Raw genomic sequence first — 23,180 nt, forward strand, 5'->3', positions numbered from 1 at the left:
CAATTGTCGGCATAGCTCAAAATTCACAATGTATTTCATGCATGAGCAATTTAAAAGACTATTACTCAGATCCACATGATGCTTTCCAAGGTATTTCAAATCGACTACCTCCCATTAGAGCCTTCTATAAAAAGTAAGTTACAGTCATTTTAACGAATCGCAAAATAAATATACCCAACAAAGTAGAGCAGATCGAGTATTTGGTGAAGTAGCGAAAGCTTCCCTAGACAAAAGTCATTTAAGAGCCTAAATATACCTTGTGATACAAAGAAGCAGTTATCAAAGCATACCAAGTATTGATGAGGACATCGATAATTAAGTGGGAGAGAATATCACAAACGGTATGCACCTACCACACCTTCATTAATGGACTGTTCATTGCTTTTATTTACTTATACATATATTTGGCTGCATATTTTAGCTTTATTTTTGTATATTTTTGCTTGAAAACTATGAGTAGGAATAATTTGTATGGCTATAAAATGACCACTTACTAGAATCAGTAAAACTATCATAGAATAACATAGTTTTTATATGTCATGGTTTATTTTCTACTAGCTATAATGCTGTGCGAAACGTCAGCTATCTCTGCCTCTAAAATCATCCAAGTAGCACAAGATTGACTAAGGGTTTGGGGTAGTGTGTGGTATTGATTAGATTTCACAAGTTCACAGGTAAAGCTTACGGGGACTTGTCAATGTGCTTAATATTTGGTGAGCAATCTTTTGTGGACATACGATTGTTTATTTGTCTTATAAAGTTCTTATTTTTCTCTCTACTCTCTTTTTTTTCTTACATACCAAGTGTTTATTGAGTTACTTATAAAGTTACCTTTTTTGCGAGGGTGTCTTGTTGGTCCCTTATTTTTGAAACTAATTAATTTACTCTTTTACAAGTCGGGACCTCAGCAAGGTTACAATTATGCTGACTCTTTGCATACCAAGTGTAATTTTAGCTTAGTCCATGATAATATGAATAACTCCTCGATGCTATGTGAATGATATATGGCTAACACCTTGGTATCGAATGACCAAATTGAACCAACTAGTATCATATCTTAGATTCAGTGCATCATAACCCTATGATTGTAATTGAGCTCAAGAGTAGTGCACAACTATAAAAGGATTCCCCTTTTATAGTCCTTAAAAGCTATCCATAATTATCATTGATCATGAGACTAATAGTCCTTAAAGATTAAAATTTAAACTAACACCTACCAACTTAACACTATTCAAAATATTAATACAAGACATGGTTAAAAATTAAAAGAATAAGGTTAAACCCATATCAGAGCTTAAGTTTCAAGGTTGAATATGTGTCCAAACAAACTTTAGACTCATTGTTACTGAATTTCGAACCAATCTCATCAAATTTAAAATTTATAAATATATTAAACATGAATGACTCAAAATACATTTGATATCGAATTATATTAAGCCTGTTGAGTTAAAACCATCATTAAGCACAAGCCAGTTGAGTTTTATTTTTATTTTTATTCCTTTTCTTTTACATAAACTTATTTTTATCTATTATGAGTTGATCCTAAATGCATGATGTACGAGATACTATTAAAATTCATAAATATATTAAAATTTTTCCTAATGGCGCAATATCTTAATAATACGTTTTCTAAATATAGTGGAGTGGAGTCTGGACTACTAGTCCTTGCGGGCTCTCTCATAGAGCCCATCAACGTGTCACCATATCGGGCAAAACTCCGGCCCGAGGACGCCTCTTTCATTTCTATGTTATTATTATTATTTTTGTTATTGTCGGTATAATCTCAGTTTGTTTTTATTGCCGTTGTTTCTCCTGTTTCTGGAGGCGACCGCGATCGTTAGACGGGCAGCAGCAGGAAGAGGCAGAGATCGATCGGTCCATCCAGTACATCTCCTGCCACAGGTACGCACGCCTCTCTCTCTCTCTCTCCCGCTGCGGAGCCGCCCTCGCTTCCGAACGGCTTCCGTTTCCGCCTGCCCTCGGACGGTTTGCTGACGATCGCGATCGCCCCCGTTCTCAGTGGGGGCTGAAAGGGGGCAGCAACCGTAGGCGGTCCCCCGCGTCCATGGCTACGGCCGCCGTGATGCCCCGATGATCGCACCGTGGTCCAAATACGCCTTTTGATGCCATTGCTTCTCGTGATCGTCATTATGCCCCGGAATTCTGATTCTTAGTGCGTCGTAGTTCAGTCCAAAAAGAACGAATTGTACCCCGACAGAACTACCATGAACCAGTTTTTATGCATTTCTGTGGGAGTTTTCTATGCTTGTTCTTAGATCTAAATAGGTCGAAGAATTGTGGTGGATTTGGTGGGATAAAAGGGTATTATGAGTCGTTCTGCTGCATTTAATGTGGCCTTAGTTTTGTTTCGAATGTTTACCAAATGGCTTGTCCTTTGTATCATAAAATTGTCGTAAAAGAGTATTATGGTTGTGCATTTTCAGAGGAAACTATCAGTGCTGGACTCTGTTGCTCGTTCGATATTTTGAATTGCTAAGTTGAGATATTGAGACTAAGATGTTAACATGATATGTTATATGTGCTCCTTGACATCTGCAAATGATGCTGGTTGACATATATAACTTTGTAAGTCTATATATAAATTGTGAATCTCTATTTTTGTTAAGGAAGTGTCTTGATTGTACTGTTAGAATGCTCTCACTCCACTGCAACTCTTTTATTTGTTTGTAGACACAAGCCCCTGTGGAGCTTCCTACTGATGGTGTTAGGTAATTTGATTCCGTGTGTTAAATTCCTGGATTTCGAGATAGTTCTTTTACTTTTCTAGAAGATTCAGAATTCTGAAATTTATTGCCTTGACTTGTTTATATCTGATTTGTTAACTGTCTGTGCTACACTGTCTTTTTTTTATTTACATCTTTGATCATTACCGATTGTTTTATAAAGTTCTATGTCTGATTTGTTAAAAAAGCTATTTCAAATGATAACAAATTTTATAGTGGCCTTTTGATTATAGGGACAATCTGTTACAAGCAAGCTTGGAATGCATCGTGTGACAAGTTCCAATAACACATCTGGTTCAACACGTCATCGGAAAGAGAAACGCTTAACATATGTGCTGAATGATGTAGATGACAAAAGGGTCTCTTTGTTTCTGTTCTTATATTCATTTAACTATTTATTGCTTTTATGATGATTGATGAATATGTTTTTTTTTTTTTTTTAATTTGAGATTTATTTTGGCATAGCACATGTTGTCTTGTTTAAATTATTCTATCTATTTTTTTTTAAAATTATCCTTGCTATTTGCAGCATTGTGCAGGCATTAATTGTCTGTCTGTTTTAAAGTCTGCACCACCCAATGGCTGTGATTATCTTTTCACTGGGAGCCGAGATGGGACAATAAAAAGATGGGCTTTAAACAATACTGAAGCTAGCTACTCAGCGACATTTGAATCTCATGTTGATTGGGTATTGTCATGAATACTTCAATACTTTCATTTCCCGCTAGTTGCATATATGGAAGTCACAAATTACTTAAAGTTTTCTACCAAGATCACTAACTTAAAATTTCTTGTTTCTCACAAATTGCTTATTTGGAAGTCAAGTTCTTTAAGTGTTGTCTTATAAAAACAAATGTTCCAAGTCAAATGGCACATCGTTTGCTGGTTAAGAAAGAGAAAGCATATTGCAGTTCACATTTCTGAAAAAAAAAATGTTGACATGCTGATCCATTAAATATTCCATGCATTCCGTGTTAATAGAACTATTATTCAACGCTTTTGGTTGGTAATAAATTTATTGCTACATTTATATGATGGAAGGGGATCTATGTCTGTAACATGTTACTGATTGCAGTCTTAGCCTCAAAAATTTGTGCCTTTAGTGTCTCCATTTACAATTATTTCCATGTCTTGGATTAATCAATTTATTTATCAGGAAAGTTCTTTTTATTGAATGGTAGTGGTAGCAGTCACTAATTTGCATATCTGAGGGGACATTTCTTTTCAATTTTCTTCATGTATGTTCAAATTATAGTTGTGGAACCTAGAATCATATTTGTGTAATTTATATTCTACTTTTAAATTTATCTTTGGTTGGCTGCTGATATACTTTTTTAATTTGTTTGAATTTTGGCACTAAATTCTGACATCTTCATACAGCAAGAAATTGTGCCTTCATACATCTTTGTGTTACCTGAACTTCCTCCCTTGTTATGCAGGTCAATGATGCAGTTCTGGCTGGTAACACGCTTGTTTCCTGCTCTTCAGACGCCACCGTTAAGGTTCTTCACTTCTAGTAGATTCTTGCTTGCTTTATGACTAGTGGAGTTTATCATCTTTGCTTGGCTTTTTTTTTTTCTCAGACGTGGAATTCCTTGTCTGATGGTGCTTGCACTAGAACACTCCGGCAACATTCTGATTATGTTACTTGTCTCGCTGCTGCTGAGAAAAATGTAATTAGTAATACATACTTTTTTGGGTTAATGAAACAAATGACTTACTTTTTGAACATTGGCTTTATGCAGTATGCCTTCTTTTGTTATATATTTTTTGAATGCAAACATATTCTCGTTCTGATCTACCACTTATCTTAATGTTTATAATCTTTTTAACATCATGTATATTAGAGCAACATTGTTGCCTCGGGGGGACTAGGTGGTGAGGTTTTCATATGGGACGTTGATGCAGCTCTTTCACCGATTGCTAAGCCTGTTGACACAACTGAAGATAAGATTTCCAATGGAAATGATGGGCATCCATTGTCAAGTTTGTGCTGTAGCAATGCAGACAATAACATGTCAATTCACAACTCTCAATCCCATGGGTACAGTCCCATTCCTGCAAAGGGCCATAAAGAGTCAGTTTATGCTCTAGCAATGAATGATAGTGGGACCCTGCTTGTATCTGGTGGAACTGAAAAGGTGACCTTAAATTCCTATAATATTTTATCATCCTTCACCTGTTAATTACATAAAGTATGTCTTCTGTACCCAATTCTGTAACAAATACTGCCACTATGTTCCATATGTGATGTTTAAATTCGGTTTTAGCAAATTCAGCTGAATATTTTAGTTGGTTTTATTGTTTCAACATAGGTTGTACGTGTTTGGGATCCAAGAACTGGTTCAAAAAAGATGAAACTAAAAGGTCACACTGACAACATCAGGGCTTTGCTTCTTGATTCTACTGGCAGGTTAGTGTGTGAACTTCCTGTCTGCCTTGACTGCTTTTACTGGCTCTACAACAAAATAGTATGCATCATTTATTTCATTTTGTTCCTGAACATATAAGTTGATCAGATGTCTCATTCCATGTTAGCCATCAGAGAAATCCCTGCAGGTTGTCTGATGGTTCACCAGTAATCTTTCAGACATAGCCATAGTTGTTCTGTAATATCCATCTGTTGTCATGATATAAACATAGTTATTAAGAAATTTCTTGAAATTAAAAATATCTGATGCTTCAAGAAAGGCAACGATAGATTTGAATGGAGCAGGTTAGAGCAAAACAGTGTTGATGCAACTGTACAATTTCTTACAGTTTTTGTTAAATATACTTAGTATCTCTTTTACAATTAAAGGTTCTTTAATGCAACTGATAGTTATGAAGAATGATTGTTCTTGCACGAATCAGAATCTAGGATATGCTAGGCAGACTTGAGTTGTAAGCCTTGTTCCATGATAGAAAACATATGGAATATAAAGCAATAGTTAAAGGCAAACAAAATGAATTTGGAACTTAGAGATGATCTCAATGAATACATCCAACACGAAAAAGATGATCCATCTCTTTAAATGCTATTTCTTTGCATTCTTATATGTTTATAAATTTGGCAACAAATTAGATAGATAGGCATTCCCTGACTTCTCATTAGCATATACGCGGAGATATTGAGGAAATGGCCTTTGGGGATGGAATTGTCTGAAAAAATGACAATAGTTGAAGTTGTCTAGTAGGTGTTTCAGAATGTAGTAACATGGCGCATATGTTGAAGAGATCATCTGGAGTGTCCTTTGGTGGATAAATGCATTCTTTGCTGTACAAGTTACCCTCTGAATTGTGGAAGCAAATAAAAATGTAATAAATAGTAGCCACCAAGATCCTAGCAAGGACTTCAAGAAATGGCTATTACATCCATGTGGCACTTAGGACTGGACGAACTGTTTAGCTTGAAGAATGATCTCATGCTAAATAAATGAAATAAATCTTGTCAGCATTACATTTCACTGCTTCCATAAAGCTCTTGGTTCTGAGCTCGTCTATCTTCTTCTCTCCATAACTTGTGATTTTTCATCTTGTTTAATCCTGATTGAGAAAACAAATAATGGAGAATTCATTCCTAGAAAATTAATTTCAAGAGTTGGTATTCTGATAGGACTGGACCTACTTTGAAAGCCAAAATTCTTCAGCCATAACTGTCTATGGCCAGACTCTACTTGCAGCACCAAGAATGATGAAGAATCTTTTTGGTAAATTACACATTGGAACACCTTGCACAAAAATTGCTGTTCGTAGTGAAGATTCTTTGAAATAGATTAATTGATTGGAGCTCTCCTGGCCACCTGCACCTTTTGTTAATTTTTTGAAATCTGTTTGTATCTGTAAGATCTCAGTTTCATGTTTGCTAACACGGTATTTAATCATAACTTGCTAAAATTGTTTCGGCTAAATGAAATAAGCTTCTTTCTGCCCTTGGCCTATCTCTTTCTTGTAGACAACAATCATGTGTAAACTTAATTTCATTCTAGTCGCTTGTGATCTTATTCAAGGATTTTATAAATGCTGTTGCATCGACACAAGTATGCATTAAGTTGAAAGGGAAAAGAGGGGGAACATCGAGAAGAAAGAGAGAGACAAGAGAGATGGAAATTTACCTGTTCTGATTCTAATGAGGTTGTCCTTAGCTGTTATATTTTGGTTGAGTTGGAAGAAGATAGCACTTATAGGATATTGGCTATGCCATTGAATTGAAACCCAAAAAGAAAGGAAATTATGTTTACACTAGATTGGCTAAAGCTTACAGTAACTTGCACACAAAAGAAAGAGAAATTAAACCTTGTGATAAATGCTGCCCAAGGTCAGACTTTTCATTCACACTATATTGGCTAAACCTTATAGTAACATGCACACAAAAGAGAAACAAAAATCCAACCTTGTGAACAAATGCTCCATGATATCATCATTTTCAGGCTTGGAACAGTACATGCTGTCCAATGCCGGTTAGGAACGGTTGAAGGGAAAATCTTTGCTCTTGTTACAAAATCCTATACCACAATGCATAACTAAGAAGCATTATGTGACTATGTTTGACTGGCTAGCTAATCTTTCTAACAATGGACTTGAAGGGGGTGCTCTTGCTGTGATGTTAATCTTTGTTGACATGTTACATGCATATCTTTGGTCATCCTAGCTTTGCCTTGTCATTCTTATTTTAGCTAGCCCTTCTCCACCCTAGCATTATTTTGTTTCAAAACATGGTTTATTTGATTTGGTAATTTTATCACTTCGTACTCCATAGTCTGCTGAATAGCCACCTTAGCATGTATCTTGATGCTCATTGTTTACTTATCAGCCTGGCACCTCCACTTTATAGTTAGTCAACGACTCAACATCATATCGAAATGCCTTGACTGCCTTAATGACACCTTTATGCCTACTTTTGAATTAACTTTCTAATCTGTAATATATGTCATTATGTTGTTGGTATAGATACATGCTATTTACTACATTCAAATTGAAACTTGATTATCTTCTGCAGGCTTTGCTTATCAGGTTCATCTGATTCAATGATTCGGTATGAAATACTATAATCTTTTTATATCTCTTGTTAATAGGTAAAGTTTTTGTTGTCTCCTAAGGGAAATGAGCTGTTCTTTTTTTGTTTATTTTATTAAAAAGGATTGTCAGAGACTCAGATATCATTTGTTGTTGTAATTGTTTATGTGCCAAATTCCATGTACATCAAATAATTTAGGTAGAATTAAGTCTTATGGAAAAAATTATCATTTTCTTTTTCTATATGATACTGAAAGTTACTTGATTGACATAACTTTTTAGCTTAGCATAACATAACTGAATCTGGAACTTTATGGATTAATGTCATTTGTGAAACTTCTAAGCATGCTTAGTTGAGGTGCTCTGTCTTGTGTAGCCTATGGGATCTTGGTCAACAGCGCTGTGTACACTGTTATGCTGTTCATACAGATTCAGTCTGGGCACTTGCCAGCACCCCAACATTCACACATGTTTATAGTGGTGGTAGAGACCTATCTGTAAGTATGACAGCTCCCTTATCTTCTTAAGGTTTAAAACTGATCACTGTCTGATGTGTACCATCTCTACATGAATATGGATATATTAGTTGTACCTGACAGACTTGTCAACAAGAGAGAGCATTTTGCTTTGCACAAAAGAGGATCCAATTTTACAAATGGCCTTACAAGACGATAGTATATGGATAGCAACAACAAATTCCTCTGTAGACAGGTTTCCAGCTGAAGTACATAATCCTCAGAAGATTTTTCAAAGAGGCGGTTCATTCATAGCAGGAAATTTGTCATTTACAAGGGCAAGAGCTTCTTTAGAAGGATCTGCTCCTGTAAGTCATAGCATGCAGTAGTGTGAGACATTATGTTAAATGAAAAATAAGTTACCTGTTTTTGGCTGCTTGCTTACTGTTGGATATCTTAGGTTGAACTTTATATTATTAGTTTACAAGTTCAAACTGTCAAGTTCAGCAGTTCCTCCTGCACCCTTTGTCTACACCTTAGAAGAGCTGCCTCTGCTTTCTTCATTTCCTCAGAAGAGTTGTGAACATGAGGGTTTGTTTCCTTTTTTGGTGAAGTAAACACAAAGATTTGCTTTTGAAATTCATGATTCATGCTAATAGACTGGGGCAGGGGTTTAAGAGAAACTGTTCTGGAGATTCAAAATGGCTTATTTACTGAAATGAGTGGTATACTATGCTTATTTGCTTAGTTCCCATTGTAATTGCTTTGGACCCTGGATTGTACCCAATCATGTTATGCTGACTGATAAATTGTAGTAAGTTGAGTTTGAGGTATACTGCCTAATGAACCTGGTAGAGGGAGCTCTACATCCTGGTTCTCACTCGGAACATTATGGGTGGTATACTGGAAATTAAAATTCCTTGTCTTGGACCTTTTCACTTAAAGAATGGATGCCCATTCTGTCTTCTTCTCTGAACTTCTAAAGCCATTTTGTGATCTTGGAATGAAGATTCAACTCCGGGGAATGATGCCAAAGGAGATTTGGAGACTAAATCTCTTGTTTCAGCTTTGTTTTTATTTTTCTAAAATTTTATTGAGCTATGTGGTTCATCATTTCAACTTGAGAAGACAATGCTAAAAAAGATAGAATTTGGAACTACATCACTTGTTTTAAGCTTCATTTCTTTTTTTTCAATTTCCTTTGGTTCATCTTTTTTAACTTGTTGTTTCCTTTTACTGATCCTGAAGTATCTGATGTTATATTTGGAGGCTCAAGATTTCATAAATTGAATAATTTTTTCGTATTCATATTTACCCATCTTATGGATTATTCCTTAAATAAATGTTCAAAAATTTATGCAGTTTTTTGATACTTCAATCTAGACCATGAAATTATGTGAAACTTGTGCCTGGATCTTGACATTGCTCTACTTTTTGATTAGATGTTATTCATTTTAGTGATTTAAAAAGGCGCTCGGGCGCTTGCCTAGGCACTCGGGCGAGGCGAGGCGAGGCTTGAGCGCCTCGCTAATCTCCCAGGCGACGCGCTTCAAACAGGCACCGCTTAGGCGCTCGCCCGAGCCCAGGCGCTAGGCACTTTGGGCGAGCGCCTGGGTTAACCAAGGCGACCGAACCAGGATTTTAGGTCTGGTTCGGTCTATGATGGTTAGTTGGTTCAATCGAACCAACTAAAACTCATATAAGTGACAACCGAACCCTAACCCTCACCGCTGCCGATCCCGATCCCACTGCTCATCGCTATCGCTGCTCGCAAACGCTGCCGTTGTTGCCGCTCGCGCTTCCCACTGCTCGTTGCTCCTGCTCCCGCTCCCGCTCCTCGTCGCTGTCGCCGCTCCTGCTCCCGCTGTCGTTGCTTGCAAACGCTGCCGCTATCGCTGCTCGCGCCTCCCGCTGCTCGCCGCTGCCGCTTCCTCTTTTCTCAGTCAGCAAGCTCAACACTCCTTTACACTTCCTTTTAACAGTATACGTATACTGTATACTGTTAATATTATTAAGTTTATTTGAAATGATTAATTTTCAATACTGTTAATAGATTAATAATATATTATTTTGATTTTAATACTGTTAATTTTTATTTATTTGAAACTTTTTGTTAATGTGACATTGTGATTTTGTATCTTAGATTTTCTTAATTTAATAGCATATTTTTATTTAAAATTTTAAATAATTATATTTATTAATTATATTATATATTTTTATATTTTAGCGCCTCGCTTCGCTCGGGCAAGCGCCTAGCGCCTCGGGTGTTTTTGGACCTTGGCGCCTAGCGCTTTTTAAATCACTGATTCATTTTGATCTTAGTGCTTATATCTAAGCCACTGTTCTCATTTATGTAATCTCTAGTCATTGATTTTTGGGGTTTATGTCTAGGTTTTGAATTCATGGAACTGTAATGAAATCTGCTACAATTTAAAGTTCAAATGATTCTAAATTTCATCAATGAAGTCATTATATTTATTATGTCAGACTTTAGGTGAAATATGTTTTTTTCAGCTTAAGATGCATTGAAATATCGAGATATTTGTTTTGTAAAATGCATAGTTTATCCCAAAATGATTTGAAGTTTGTTTCTGATTTGCAGATCTGCAAGAATTTTTTTCCTGATTAACATATAGTTAATCACCAATGCTTTTGCAGGTTCCTGTATATAACAAACCATATTTCACTATTCCTGGAAATTTGGGAATTGTACAGCATGAAATCTTAAATAATAGAAGATATGTCTTGACGAAGGTATTATTAGGTTCTATTCCACTTGTATCCTTTATGTTCTCTCTTTGAATGATTTTGGGTGGTTCCAATATCTAGCACTAATTGGTAGTTTCATGGTTTTTTTAGTTGTTAATGACTTTAACATCCCTTTTTAACAGGACACCGCAGGTTCTGTTAAGCTGTGGGAGATTACCAAGGGAGTTGTCATTGAGGATCGTGGAAAGGTATTCTTTGTAGCATTGAACAATGTCCCAATAAAAGCTGAAGTGTCATAACAGCTCATTCAACTTGATGACATTGGGTGCTAATGATATCTTATTCATACAATCATACACCTTACGATCATACAATTCCTTAACAGATTATCTCGATTAACTTAAGAAAATATGACCTCTCTTGTAGGTGTAACTTATGACTCCGTAATTCACTTGCAGGTTTCATTTGAGAAGAAGAAAGAAGAGCTGTTTGAAATGGTAACATATCAAGCAGTGCCAATATTGCTAGTATTCCTTTTTAACAAAATTATCTATTTCTACTACATATTTGGAATTTTTTTCTTTTATCCAGGTGAGCATACCTGCATGGTTTACAGCAGATACTCGGCTTGGTTGTTTATCTATCCATTTGGATAGTCCTCAATGTTTCTCCGCTGAGATGTATGCTGTTGACATGAATATACCAGGAGCACAAGATGATGTCAAGGTAAATAATTTTTTTTTAAAAAAAATCCTACTCGGTTGACTTCTATGACTTGAAATCTTAAAAGCAAACATGTCATCAATATTCAATATTTTTTATTTTATATTAAAAATAGGATGACTGTTTGTCTGCCTGGAGAAAAACATATAATCTGGGTGGACTAACATAGGTGATTGTAAAGTATCTGTTACAAAACGATGCAGATTAATCTAGCTCAGGAGACACTTCGTGGCTTGTTGGCCCATTGGATGGCCAAAAGAAGCCAGAGGAAGGGATCACCAATTTCATCTAATGGTGATGTTGCAACTGAGAAGGATGTTTCCATTCGAAATCTTTCTCATTCAAAACTTGAGGTGGATGATGGAGCTGAAAACAGTAAATCTGGCATGCTTCCTTCGTTTGAGTTTTCCACAGTTTCGCCTCCATCAATAATTACAGAAGGTTCACATGGAGGTCCTTGGAGAAAAAAGATTACAGATTTAGATGGTACAGAAGATGAGAAAGATCTTCCTTGGTGGTGTATTAATTGTGTTCTAAATGGACAGTTACCTCAAAGAGAAAATACAAAGTAAAATGTTGCTTTCTTGCATATCTGTTCTTTTCCTTTAAGTTGCAAGCAATAAAAGTCTTTCGATGTATGTTTTGGAGCATTTAAGTTATTTATTTTTTATGCTTAATTTAGTTTCCAAGGAACCTGAACTTGTGAAACAAATTGTCATCTTTAGGAAACTTTATGGAATAGAAAGAAAAGACAAGATTGTTGTTTCTAAATGAGAAAGATCTAGATGAGAAAGTAAAAAGTAAAATGGACAGTTACCTCAAAGAGAAAATACAAAGTAAAATGTTGCTTTCTTGCATATCTGTTCTTTTCCTTTAAGTTGCAAGCAATAAAAGTCTTTCGATGTATGTTTTGGAGCATTTAAGTTATTTATTTTTTATGCTTAATTTAGTTTCCAAGGAACCTGAACTTGTGAAACAAATTGTCATCTTTAGGAAACTTTATGGAATAGAAAGAAAAGACAAGATTGTTGTTTCAACCCATTCTTTTATTTTTTTTTCTTATTTTATGATCCTTTTTGTCATGCAAGTAGGTATCACTTTATGGAATAAAAAAAGACAAGTTTGTTGTTTCAACTGATTCTTCTATTTTGTCTTATTTTATGATCTTTTTTCTCGTGCAAATAAGTACCAATTTTTTCTTCGAATTATGTGCATTCTGAGTTTACATTGATTAAACAAGAAAATAATGTGCCACAGTATTCAGTGCATACCTGCACCCATTATATGGTATTTTAAGATATATAATCTTGCACACTACTACTAAATAGATTGTTGATCCCATTGCAAGGGAAAGTTACATCACAGAATGAAAAAAGAGAATTTTTAAGCCTTAATGCTCTAGTTACATTTTCAACATCATGATTAATATAGTTAATAGGATTATGGACTTTAGGTGTTGCTCAACTTCATGATTTTTTAGACTTTAATGGACTTTAGGTGTTGCTCAATCCCTCGTTTCTTGTGATTACAATTTAAGGAAGTGTGTTAATAGGATCTATTTAGTTACATCCAAATGGGAATATTGGGTTAATTCTTCAATTAGAAATGCTCCTTCTTGATGTCCTAATATGTAGAATGAGATAGAAAAATTAATATGGACTCTAGTATGAAGTCAGGCCTGGAAGTATAACTACTATAACTAAGCTTAAAAGATGCAAATTTAAGGTATCACTCAATAATTAGTTAAGCCATAAGTTCATAATGCACGTCTTATTGTGGAGGAGGGGTAACAGCTGTGGAGGGTGATGTTAAGTTTGATAATTTGGTGGCTAAGGTGTCCCTGATGTTTCAAAAGGTAGCAGTATGTCATTTTTCAAGGGAGATGGACTTGCTGGAAGAGGTCAGTCTAGAGCCGGTATAGGTCTCCAAGAAGGAAGGATCCAAGATGAGGAGAGTGGTGTAGGGAAGTTTCACATCCAAAGCCTATTTCCTTAAGCCTAAAAAAATACAAAGAAATGGAATGATAATGGTGATCCATCGGTCATTAGAAGTACTGTGGCAGAGTGCCAGGAGGTTCTTAGCGAATGAATCACAACCAATTTATGAATATCCTCATTTGAAATTATTGAGGTGCCCATTAAAAAGGGGACAAAAAGAAACACTCTACGATTGTTCATTCATGATTGGTTGTCCATTTGTCATTTTTATTAACCTCTGTTAGTTGTAAGGAAAATTTTGGAGTTATTTATGTCAAGGTTTAACTTACCGATCCAAGCCGGTATGCCAGTCGATTGGCGACATGACACGTGGTGCTCCGTACCAGTGTACCAACTACCAACACATGGTATGTTGGTGTGTACCGATGTTTGGATAAGGAAGAAAAATAGATCGAAAAGGAAGGTCCGGTGGAGGAACAAAGGAGGAAAAAGGAGAAAGAAGGAAAAAGAGAAAGAACAAAGAAAAGGAGGAGAAGTGCAACGATACTTGGGAAGCAGCAGCAGCGTCGAAGGGAAGCAGTAGCATCACAGCGGCGAAGAGGTGGTGCTGCTGCAGCATCGCAACAGCGAAGCGGCGAAGTGGTATTGCAGTAGCGAAGCAGTGAAGAGGCAGTGCTGCTGCAACATCGCAGCGGCGAAGCGATGAAGACGCAGCGTCGCTGCAGCATCGCAGTGGCAAATCAGTGAAGAGGTAGCGTCGCTGCAGCAGCAAAGTGGCAAAAAGAGGCAGCACCGCTGCAGCATCACAGCAGCGAAGAGGCGGTGCCACGGCTTCGTACGCAAGAAGAGCCCTAATATGCTTTTTTTTTAATGCTAAAATGGACTGGGGTCCATCATTTTTTATTATTTTTTATTATTTTAATGTAGATTGCCCGAAACGGGGTGGTCTGTATATCGGTCCATGCCCGGACCAGTAATAAAATTTTATGTGCATATTTTCATGATTGACTACATTGCTTCTATAGTAATTAGCTTCATCTCTTTAATTCATAAATTTCTCAAATTCTTGATTTTTTTTGCTTTGTTTTAAATAGTTTTTATTTTACATTTAATTTGCAACAGATTCTACCTGTGACAGATCTCCCTAACAATAAGTCATGTCTTGATCTTTTCCATATATCCACCACCTCCTTGATAATTGGACACATTAGGAATATCTATTTGCTTGTTTTTCTTTATAATAAATTCTTCCATACATTAGGAATGCTAATCTTCTGCTCCATATAAATCTTACAGTTACTCCCGATACATCCTAGGTTTGGGGTGGAAGCATAGTATGCATATTATGAACAATACAACATTTGTTGACACATTGGCAGTTAATGTGGTTTATTTATTATTGATGATACCTATGTGACAAATGTTAGAAGTTTTTGCTGCTACTCTCATATTGTTAAACCTAAATATGTTGTTGCAACTTTGATCTTCTTAGGAGCTGACAAGATTATTCTAAGTTGTAGAAATTTCTTGTGATTGTTTCTCTCTGGAAGCAGTTTAAAGCTAAGTCGCTTTTCAAAAATTGCTTATCCAACTTGGGCTTTTGCTTAATATTACTGGAGTTTATTTTACTAATTAATGTTAGTGGTGTTACTATGTACCTAATAGTTGAGATTGTATTCATATCTTTGTTGCTGTGATGTGGAATTTCTTTGGTTATGTTGATAAGTTGTGACATCAATATTACTTTGTTCTTTACTGTAGATGTAGCTTCTTTTTGCTACCTTGTGAAGGCTCAACTGTGCCAGTCATCACACAGGGGAAATTGAGTGCACCAAGGATATTGAGGATGAACAAAGTAAGAATCAGTTATTTTTTCTTGATAGGTGACCATCATATTTTGTTCTAGCTTTTCATATGTTAGGTTATTGTAATAAAAATGTGGATTAATAGACATAACAAGACAAATAGTCACTAGTTTATTGATCTTTTTTTCTTATTTTTTATAAAGCAAACAATTGATCTAATGGGAATAGATTGGAGAAGTGTTAATTGTACCATATTAAATGTAGGGTCTTGGTTCTTCACAAAATTAATGTTACTGTTTAGTGCGTATAGAAGTTAACCTGTGTTGCATTATGATCGCTTCTTTTTAACATTTATTTATAACATCAAGGTAAATAAAAACAGTAATATTTGTTTATCATCTAATCAAGTTACAATTTTTGATGAGTCAGTGCCAGATGAATAACTTGTGATGTAGCTGTTTTACCTGAAGTCATAATGTTTTAGTGGAAAACTAACTTCAAATATAAAGAAGCATGACTTGGTCTATGTCAAGCTATAATCTTCTCACTTTCTATCTCTTCTTGGCTAGTTTGCCAAGATACAATCAATTAGTTAACATATCCAAAATTTCTTATTTTGGTCTTCATATGTTTGTTTCATCCTCTTGTATTGCAGGTGATTAATTATGTTATGGAGAAGATGGTTCTTGACAAACCATTGGATGGTGGAAGCTCTGATGCCACAATTGTTTTAGGAGTCAGCATGACAAAGACACAAGTTCCATCAAGTGGAGTAAAACAGAGCATGAAGTCATGGCCAAAGCTAATGCCATCTATTGACATCTTGTGTAATAACCAGGCAAGTGCAGCAAAGCTTTCTATGATGAAATTTTTGGTTTTCATTAATTTTTGTACTAGGAGTGAGGCTTATTGGACCTGCAACATGACATGTTGACTTTTACTAATGCTTTTTTCTACATAAAATTGAGTCTCACAGATGCTGTCAACAAAAACATGCATTTACTTTCTTCTTAATATATTTCCATGATCTCTAATATCCTCAGTTTATTCAATTTTTATTATGCAAGTCTGCTACATATGTTTTGACTAAATTTTTGTTCTTGTTTACTTTGTTTAAAATTCTGCTGAGTCGCTGACTCACAAATTGACAGTGCAAAGGCAATCATGTATCTCTAATATCCTCAGTTTACACACCACGGTCATTCATGGAACCTTCAGTTTAGATTTAGCATCTGTAGCTTTGTACTGCTATGGTGATATGTCAACGTACCCATTAAGGACCTTGGAAGTGTAGGACAAACTATATCTGAAAGTGGTTTGCTGGAATGTTATTACAATTGGTAGAATTAGTGGGTTGTGTGTGAAAACCACATACACTGTCGGTTTGGCGAAAGGAGTTGTAGTAGCTAATATCTTAGATGAGTTTAAAATGTTAAAACATGTTGAACCTTCAGACTCAGCCAACAGAGTTGAACAAAAACAAGAATAGCATGCCAACCTAGTGCAAATAATTAAATTTATGCATGTAAAATGTTGTCAAGTTAAAACAAAAGTAAGATAGGAAAGAGGGCACATAAAACCATTTGTTTCCTGGGATTCATGTCTATTTGGCACTGTCAGATGCATTAATTTACAATTTCCTGGATTCACATTTGGTTGGTACTTTCACACAAGGTTATAAGCATCGGTTTAGTATCGATATTGGTCCTTAGGCGGACCAGTTCCAGTGCCACATAATAATTCCCCTTTCTTCTTTGTTTTCCATGTGCAGGTCGTATCTCCGGAAATGAGTTTGGCTACTGTTCGAACATACATATGGAAGAAGCCAGAAGACTTGATCCTCAATTACAAAGTGGTGCAGACTGGATGATGACACAACTCATTATGACAATGGTGAATTCAATTAACATTATTCTACATAGCATAATTGTCACATGATAGCATTTCTTTCTTCACCTTAGACACCATGAGCGGCAGTGTGATATTTTTCTTTGTAGTCAATTCAATTGTGCATGTAGAAATCAGACTAGTCTCTGATTTTGCAGAATGTATAGAATCTGGTAGATTTATTCCTAGGTTACACTTGCTTTTTCTAATTAAGTTGGTTGTCTTTGCCCTGTAAATTTTGTGAGTCAGCTAATTCTTTACTGATTAATATGTGATTTGGCATGGAAGCTTCCTAAGCCACACTAGATGTATGATTTATGAGGGTGAGTCAGTTTAATTATGTGCCATAATAGTTGTGATTTTAGGACTACTTGTTATTATCATCATGTAATTCAATATCTCATGCATTTGGGATTGACATATTATCTTGACAGACCATTAGGCTGGAACTAACATAATTGATTCATCAACCTTTATATATTATCATTTGGAATGTCATATGTTTGCAATCGGTGGTTTCATGTCATGATTAATTCTTTTCTATTTCCATTATATATTAATTCTTTTATATTATAGATCACCTTTAGTCGAAATTACTTATGGTAGACCAATCAAGTTTATATATCATTCTTCCAAGTGTCACAGTTTATACAGAATAATGTATGAGCTTCCCTCACGGAATGGAACAATGCCATCTCATTGATCTTGTACAATCAAGAAATAAAAAGCCACATCAGGAAAACACAAAGCCTCCTCGAGATGTTTGCTTGGAACTCCTCCGGATGATAAATAGATCCTTGGAACTTCCAGTAGAGCTATCACCCGAGCGGCTTCTTGTCAGCGTAAACACCCTATTGGCAACATAAGTCATTGGGGTTCACCCATTGTCGCAAACACCGAGTGTGCATGAAGTCTACAAGCTCTATCTCCCTTGAACCATTGTAATTGTGACGTCGTAGGTGGAGAATGACTCGTACTTGTTGGCAATCTTCGTCTCCGTAACATCTGGGCTTCCCACTGCCACAAACATGGGTTGTCTAGGCATGGGAAGAGGGCCGCTCCCACTCCCCATCATGCGGATGACGGCGTCGATGTCAGGTCGATCGCTCGCTCGATCCTGCACGCACAACAGGGCTATATGCACGCATCTCAGCGCTTGAGAAATCATGGAGGCCGACCGTATCGTCGGATCTATCAGCTCCACCGCTCTGTCCTCGTTCCACATCTGCCACGCCTGCAACAACAAGAAGGCCCAAGGAAACACCTGCGGGTAAGTGAACACGCAAGACGGCGCGAAATCCAAATGCAGCATCGAGATGTGGGTGGGTGTTCAACGTACGTATCCCACGATGTTGACGGCGTTCTCCATCCGATGGAAGCTGCTGTTCCTCCTTGCTGTCAGGATCTCCAACACTAAGATTCCGAAGCTGTAGACGTCGGACCTCACCGAGAAGAGACCTTCCATGGCGTACTCAGGCGACATGTATCCACTGCATCAGTGTCAATTCAAGCTGCACTTAGTCCCAACATCCTCTCACTGCAGCAGTAGATATGCTCGATACTTACAACGTCCCGACGACACGATTCGTGTTGCCTTGGTTTTCGTCGGCTCCGAAGATCCTTGCCATGCCGAAGTCCGATATCTTAGGGTTCATGTTCTCGTCCAACAAGACGTTGCTGGCTTTTAGGTCACGGTGAACGATGCGCAACCTGGAATCCCTGTGAAGATAGAGAAGGCCACGAGCAATCCCTTCGATGATGTTGAAGCGTTTCTTCCAGTCCAGTAGCTCTTTCTTCGATGTATCTGTTGGAATCATCCATCCAAGTCAAACTTCATTTCTTCTTCTCCCTTGGGAAGAGCAAAAAAAGACGGTGCAATCCACAAGTGTCATACCGAAGATGATGGCATCCAAGCTTTTGTTGGGCAGGTACTCGTAGATGAGGATCTTCTCTTCTCCTTGAATGCAGCAGCCGAGCAACTTGACCAGGTTCCTGTGCTGCAGCTTGGCGATCAGTATGACCTCGTTCTTGAACTCCTCCAACCCCTGCCCTGAACTCCTGGAGAGCCTTTTGACAGCCACTTCTTGTCCACCAGGCAGCGTTCCCTTCACAAGCATCAATAATACCATCATCCATGTTTAGATGCCATGCTGCAGCGTGACTCATTCTCCGTGCATGCCAACTCTTACCTTGTAAACATGGCCAAAACCTCCTTCGCCGAGCTTATTTGAGTCGCTGAAGTAACCGGTGGCAGTCGCTATGCAGTCAAACGTGAACAGTGGCTCAGAAGCTTTTCCTTCTTGCGTTTCTTCTCCGTAGATGCTCGAGAATTCCGATACTACTTCTCCACTTGGATGCAATACTGTGTTCTCTTGCTGCCTTTTCTTCTTCCAGGAAACTACATAGCACATATTACACATCAGTAAGCAAGTGAAAATACGATGATATCTTCATAAATCAAAGCATCATAAGAACCATATAAATATATCCTTCACCTCACCTTTTGCTCTTGAACCGTACTTCCACCACAAGAAGAAACATATGATGATGGCAAGCAGTAACCCCAGTGCACATCCTACCGCCACTATCACCCTCAACTTGGTCTTGTCGCTTGCAGCATCTGTTGCCCAAAAGACAAAAGACAAGACAAGAAGAAGAATATGATTACCATTGGACTCATGTGCAATAGGAAAAGGTCTTCAGCTAAGACAGCATGGTCCAACCAGCTTTCTTCGACTTCAAGCGAGCCGAGTAGGTCGAACTATGACAACTTGGTGAAGGTACGACCTATCTTATCCAAATCAGGGATTAGTCCAAAGAACATGACAAAACCCTTTGGTGTTTCCCTGAATCATGTCTGATAAACGAGCTTTGAATAAACCACAATAGATTACAGATAAACATGAATGAAGTATAAGAATCCAAAATATTCGAGCAAAGTTTGGGGAAGAGGACCATGAAGAGTAAAGAAAGAAGGATGTATTGCCTTCCACTGCTGGTGGGGGACAACATCGAAAAAAGCAGTCACACCTTCTTTATTGTGGGTGGGATAGGCTTTAGGTTCAAGTGCACCAAGCTTGTGCAAGTGGGTGGGCTTGATGATGTGGAAGGCATGACTGAATGGTGTGCAGGTCATCCAGCACGGCTAACAACAGGCATGGAAAGGGCACACAATAATTGTATTAGCCTTTCCTTTCGACTGGCATGTTTGGCTTTAATGGAGTGATAGTGACGTATGGCATTTCTTATTCCTTGTAGTAGTTAAATGGTTGGTGTACCTGCTACATGTATTTTATCACCTTAATTCAAGATAAGAATAAACAATTATTACAATATTATCTTCATTGATATTATATATATATACTTTTCTTAATGTCCTATCACATCGAGAATCGTCAGCTTAAATAAATTTATAAGGTTACATGAGTCTATTATAATTGATATTTTTTTGTATTTTAATGGTGGTTATTAGATGGATCATATTTGATCTATGCGAAAACCATGAAATAAATCTACAGAAAAATATGATCCAATTAATCGTCCTCAGACTCGAAAATACTTACCAAGATCAGACGCCGCGAGCTTGACATGGAGATCATAGCCGTCCTGAGGAAACTCGAACTGGTAGATGTCGATGAGATCATGCCCCCATAACAAGCATCCTATGTCGGAAGCAGCGTAAGCGTAGGCCCTGCAAGAACAGTTGCTCGAGCAAGCTTCTTGGCACCCCGATTCGCTTCCGATCGTGGAAGCCCAGTCTGAATGGTCCGGCAGCTTCGCCCCCGGCAGCGTGAAGAATCCATCTTCATTGCTGCTGCTGTTTAGCTGGCAAAGTAATGGAGTCTTTCTCGCGCACCCACTGGTCCAGTTACCGTCGCTCCACTCCGTGCTTGACCGCGGCTCGAACCCTTGCAGGCAGCTACACGTCGTCGTCGTCCCGTCGTCGCTGCACGTCCCGTAAACCCCGCACATGCCGTAGACCTCGCACTGGTTGATGGGCTGCCCCCACACGATCTCCCACTGCCTCGTCTCCTGCACCTGCATGAACGTCCTCTCCATGCCGTCCCACTCCATGACGAACCTCACCAGGGAAGCGTTGTGCGGAGTGTACGTGTAGTAGGCGATCCCTTGGCTCTCATCGGTCTCGTAGTCGAAGCCGTAGATGTAGAGCGACCTCATCACCGTGCCTATGAACCTGTGCCCGTTCCATTGCCCCGATCTCCACCGTGGCACCCCTCGGTCCCATATGAAGATCTGCGCCGATCCATTGGGGTCGAGGCCCAACGTGTAGTTCCCTGCCGATGGATCCTCGGGGCTCTTCCACGACGTGAAGAGCAGCGCCTTGCCCGTCGTCGTGTTGAGACTCAACTTCATGCCAGGGAGGAACGTGTGGGTCGGGTGATCGAAGCTCTGCCACAGCGTTCCTCCTCCGCCGTCTTGGAGAACAAGGTTGCCGGTGTCCAAGAGCTGTAGGGTGGTGGAGCTGTTGCTGGGCGCCGCCGACGAGTTGGTAGACCAAACAGAGCCTCCTGCTCCATCGAGCACCACCAGATCTCCGTCGCTCGTGACCATCAGACGGCCGCCGGAGCCCGTGATGGGAGCCTCCCGGTTGGCCACCCAGACCACGGTTTGGGTGGCCGAGATGCTCGAGTGGTACAAGATGCCGACGTAGCGACCATGGCTGGAGTTCCCGGGGCTGAAGAATCGCAGCTCGAAGACGTTCCCGGCTGACACCAAGGTCTGCCCATCTGTGATGGATTGGCCCTGGGTCAAGGTGTCCGTGGCATGAGCGAAGAAACAGAAGGAAGAGATGCGGAAGAAGAAGAAGAAGAAGACGAAACAAGAGAGGAAGGTAAGTCTTCCGGATACGTAGCAAGCCGCAGCCATTTTTTGTTGAGCTTGCTTGCTCGAAGAAAGCCTTAAGCCTTTGCCTTGGATCTAAAAGATTATATTAGGCTCAACACTATACTAATCAAACGTAAACGAGGAAGAGTTGACCACATTAAATCCGTGTCGAGCTGCTGTGAAGCAGCATGTGTCGTTGTTTGACCGCGGGATCTGCTATAGGCAACCCACGTTTGGTTGACCGGTCAAAGTCCAAAAGCAATGGCGAAGACGCATTGGCTCTTGTTCGGCTGCTGGCGGCGGCCTCTCCGACCAATCCCTTACGACCTATCGATGTCTGAAGACATCATTCAAGACGAGGCAACAAGAAAATTCATCGCCTCCCACTGAAAATTCATGCTTCATAAAAAGAAAGATGTAGTAGTTGTAGACTCCAATCCCGAGGAGAATTAAAAATATTTAATTAGAGTAGATGAATTTGTTACGTACATATAATATTAAAATTATTAATTATAAAGCCTTTGTCTAACAAGACAAAATACATGAGGACAGATTCCTTCATTTAAATGAATATACTGTTTACACCTCAGGATCACTATCTTACAGTCATATTGTATTTGGATGTTGTTGGTGGTGGCCATAAGGTATTGTAATATATATTTTAATCCTTATGGTCTTAAGATCAAAGGCCATATGACCACTCGAGGCAATATTTTTCTACTCTAATTCCTTGGTTTTCTTTTTCTAGATGAATTCTTCTTGATAGAATTAGACAGGGAAAGGGCATAGATTGATCAAATCTAGGAGGGAAAAGTTGACGAAAAATATGAGAACAGTGATGCTTACGATCACCTGACGGGCTAATTTATTAGGCTTTTGATGATAAACGTGATAATTTATTTGCAACATGGAAACTTGTGCTCACAGGCCGCTAATATATATATATATATATATATATATATATATATATATATATATATATATATATATATATCACGTCTAACAAGGAAAAGAGGATGGAATATGGCGACATGAGACTCGTTTTGGCACAATATTTTTCTGGACGGATCAGTGTGAGGC

At 38.2% G+C, this 23,180-nt stretch overlaps 2 protein-coding genes across 8 annotated transcripts; one reads left to right on the forward strand and one right to left on the reverse strand.

Annotated features, from left to right (window-relative positions):
- The first annotated feature begins 1,764 nt into the window (after nucleotides 1–1,764).
- On the forward strand, nucleotides 1,765–17,625 carry LOC135585289 (uncharacterized). 7 transcript variants are annotated; one of them, XM_065146547.1, is made up of 20 exons: nucleotides 1,765–1,902; nucleotides 2,445–2,586; nucleotides 2,692–2,729; nucleotides 2,961–3,103; nucleotides 3,274–3,432; nucleotides 4,184–4,246; nucleotides 4,328–4,417; nucleotides 4,592–4,885; nucleotides 5,060–5,157; nucleotides 7,723–7,758; nucleotides 8,116–8,236; nucleotides 8,326–8,562; nucleotides 10,853–10,948; nucleotides 11,086–11,151; nucleotides 11,362–11,400; nucleotides 11,495–11,629; nucleotides 11,830–12,194; nucleotides 15,325–15,418; nucleotides 16,024–16,206; nucleotides 17,140–17,625. In XM_065146547.1, exons 4-20 carry the CDS (start codon nucleotides 3,005–3,007, stop codon nucleotides 17,236–17,238), a joined length of 2,274 nt encoding a protein of 757 aa, XP_065002619.1. In that variant the 5' UTR covers nucleotides 1,765–1,902; nucleotides 2,445–2,586; nucleotides 2,692–2,729; nucleotides 2,961–3,004; the 3' UTR covers nucleotides 17,239–17,625. The 7 variants fall into 7 exon arrangements, with proteins under 7 accessions (XP_065002619.1, XP_065002618.1, XP_065002617.1 ...); XM_065146546.1 differs by having other exon boundaries at nucleotides 1,766–1,902; nucleotides 2,978–3,103; XM_065146545.1 differs by lacking the exon at nucleotides 2,445–2,586 and having other exon boundaries at nucleotides 1,784–1,902; nucleotides 2,978–3,103.
- A 227-nt stretch (nucleotides 17,626–17,852) lies between these two features.
- LOC135635466 (G-type lectin S-receptor-like serine/threonine-protein kinase B120) lies at nucleotides 17,853–22,348 on the reverse strand. The gene is made up of 7 exons (XM_065146544.1): nucleotides 20,819–22,348; nucleotides 19,756–19,875; nucleotides 19,445–19,653; nucleotides 19,150–19,360; nucleotides 18,822–19,059; nucleotides 18,595–18,745; nucleotides 17,853–18,489 (listed from the first exon to the last, which is right to left on the reverse strand). Exons 1-7 carry the CDS (start codon nucleotides 22,140–22,142, stop codon nucleotides 18,178–18,180), a joined length of 2,565 nt encoding a protein of 854 aa, XP_065002616.1. The 5' UTR covers nucleotides 22,143–22,348; the 3' UTR covers nucleotides 17,853–18,177.
- Nucleotides 22,349–23,180: the final 832 nt, after the last annotated feature.

The sequence above is a fragment of the Musa acuminata genome, chromosome BXJ3-4 (genome assembly GCF_036884655.1).
Source record: "Musa acuminata AAA Group cultivar baxijiao chromosome BXJ3-4, Cavendish_Baxijiao_AAA, whole genome shotgun sequence".
In the NCBI taxonomy this organism is placed as follows: Eukaryota; Viridiplantae; Streptophyta; class Magnoliopsida; order Zingiberales; family Musaceae; genus Musa; species Musa acuminata.

Bases quoted from the DNA above. Each gene is read 5' to 3' on its own strand.
- LOC135585289 (XM_065146547.1), top strand. From the start codon at position 3,005: ATGCATCGTGTGACAAGTTCCAATAACACATCTGGTTCAACACGTCAT. The intron at 5,158-7,722 runs GTTAGTGTGTGA...TATCTTCTGCAG, and splicing joins CTTCTTGATTCTACTGGCAG to GCTTTGCTTATCAGGTTCAT. The intron at 15,419-16,023 runs GTAAGAATCAGT...CTTGTATTGCAG, and splicing joins GGATATTGAGGATGAACAAA to GTGATTAATTATGTTATGGA.
- LOC135635466 (XM_065146544.1), bottom strand. From the start codon at position 22,142: ATGGCTGCGGCTTGCTACGTATCCGGAAGACTTACCTTCCTCTCTTGT. The intron at 19,876-20,818 runs GTAAGTATTTTC...TTTGGGCAACAG, and splicing joins GCTCGCGGCGTCTGATCTTG to ATGCTGCAAGCGACAAGACC. The intron at 19,361-19,444 runs GTAAGAGTTGGC...ATGCTTGTGAAG, and splicing joins GTTTTGGCCATGTTTACAAG to GGAACGCTGCCTGGTGGACA.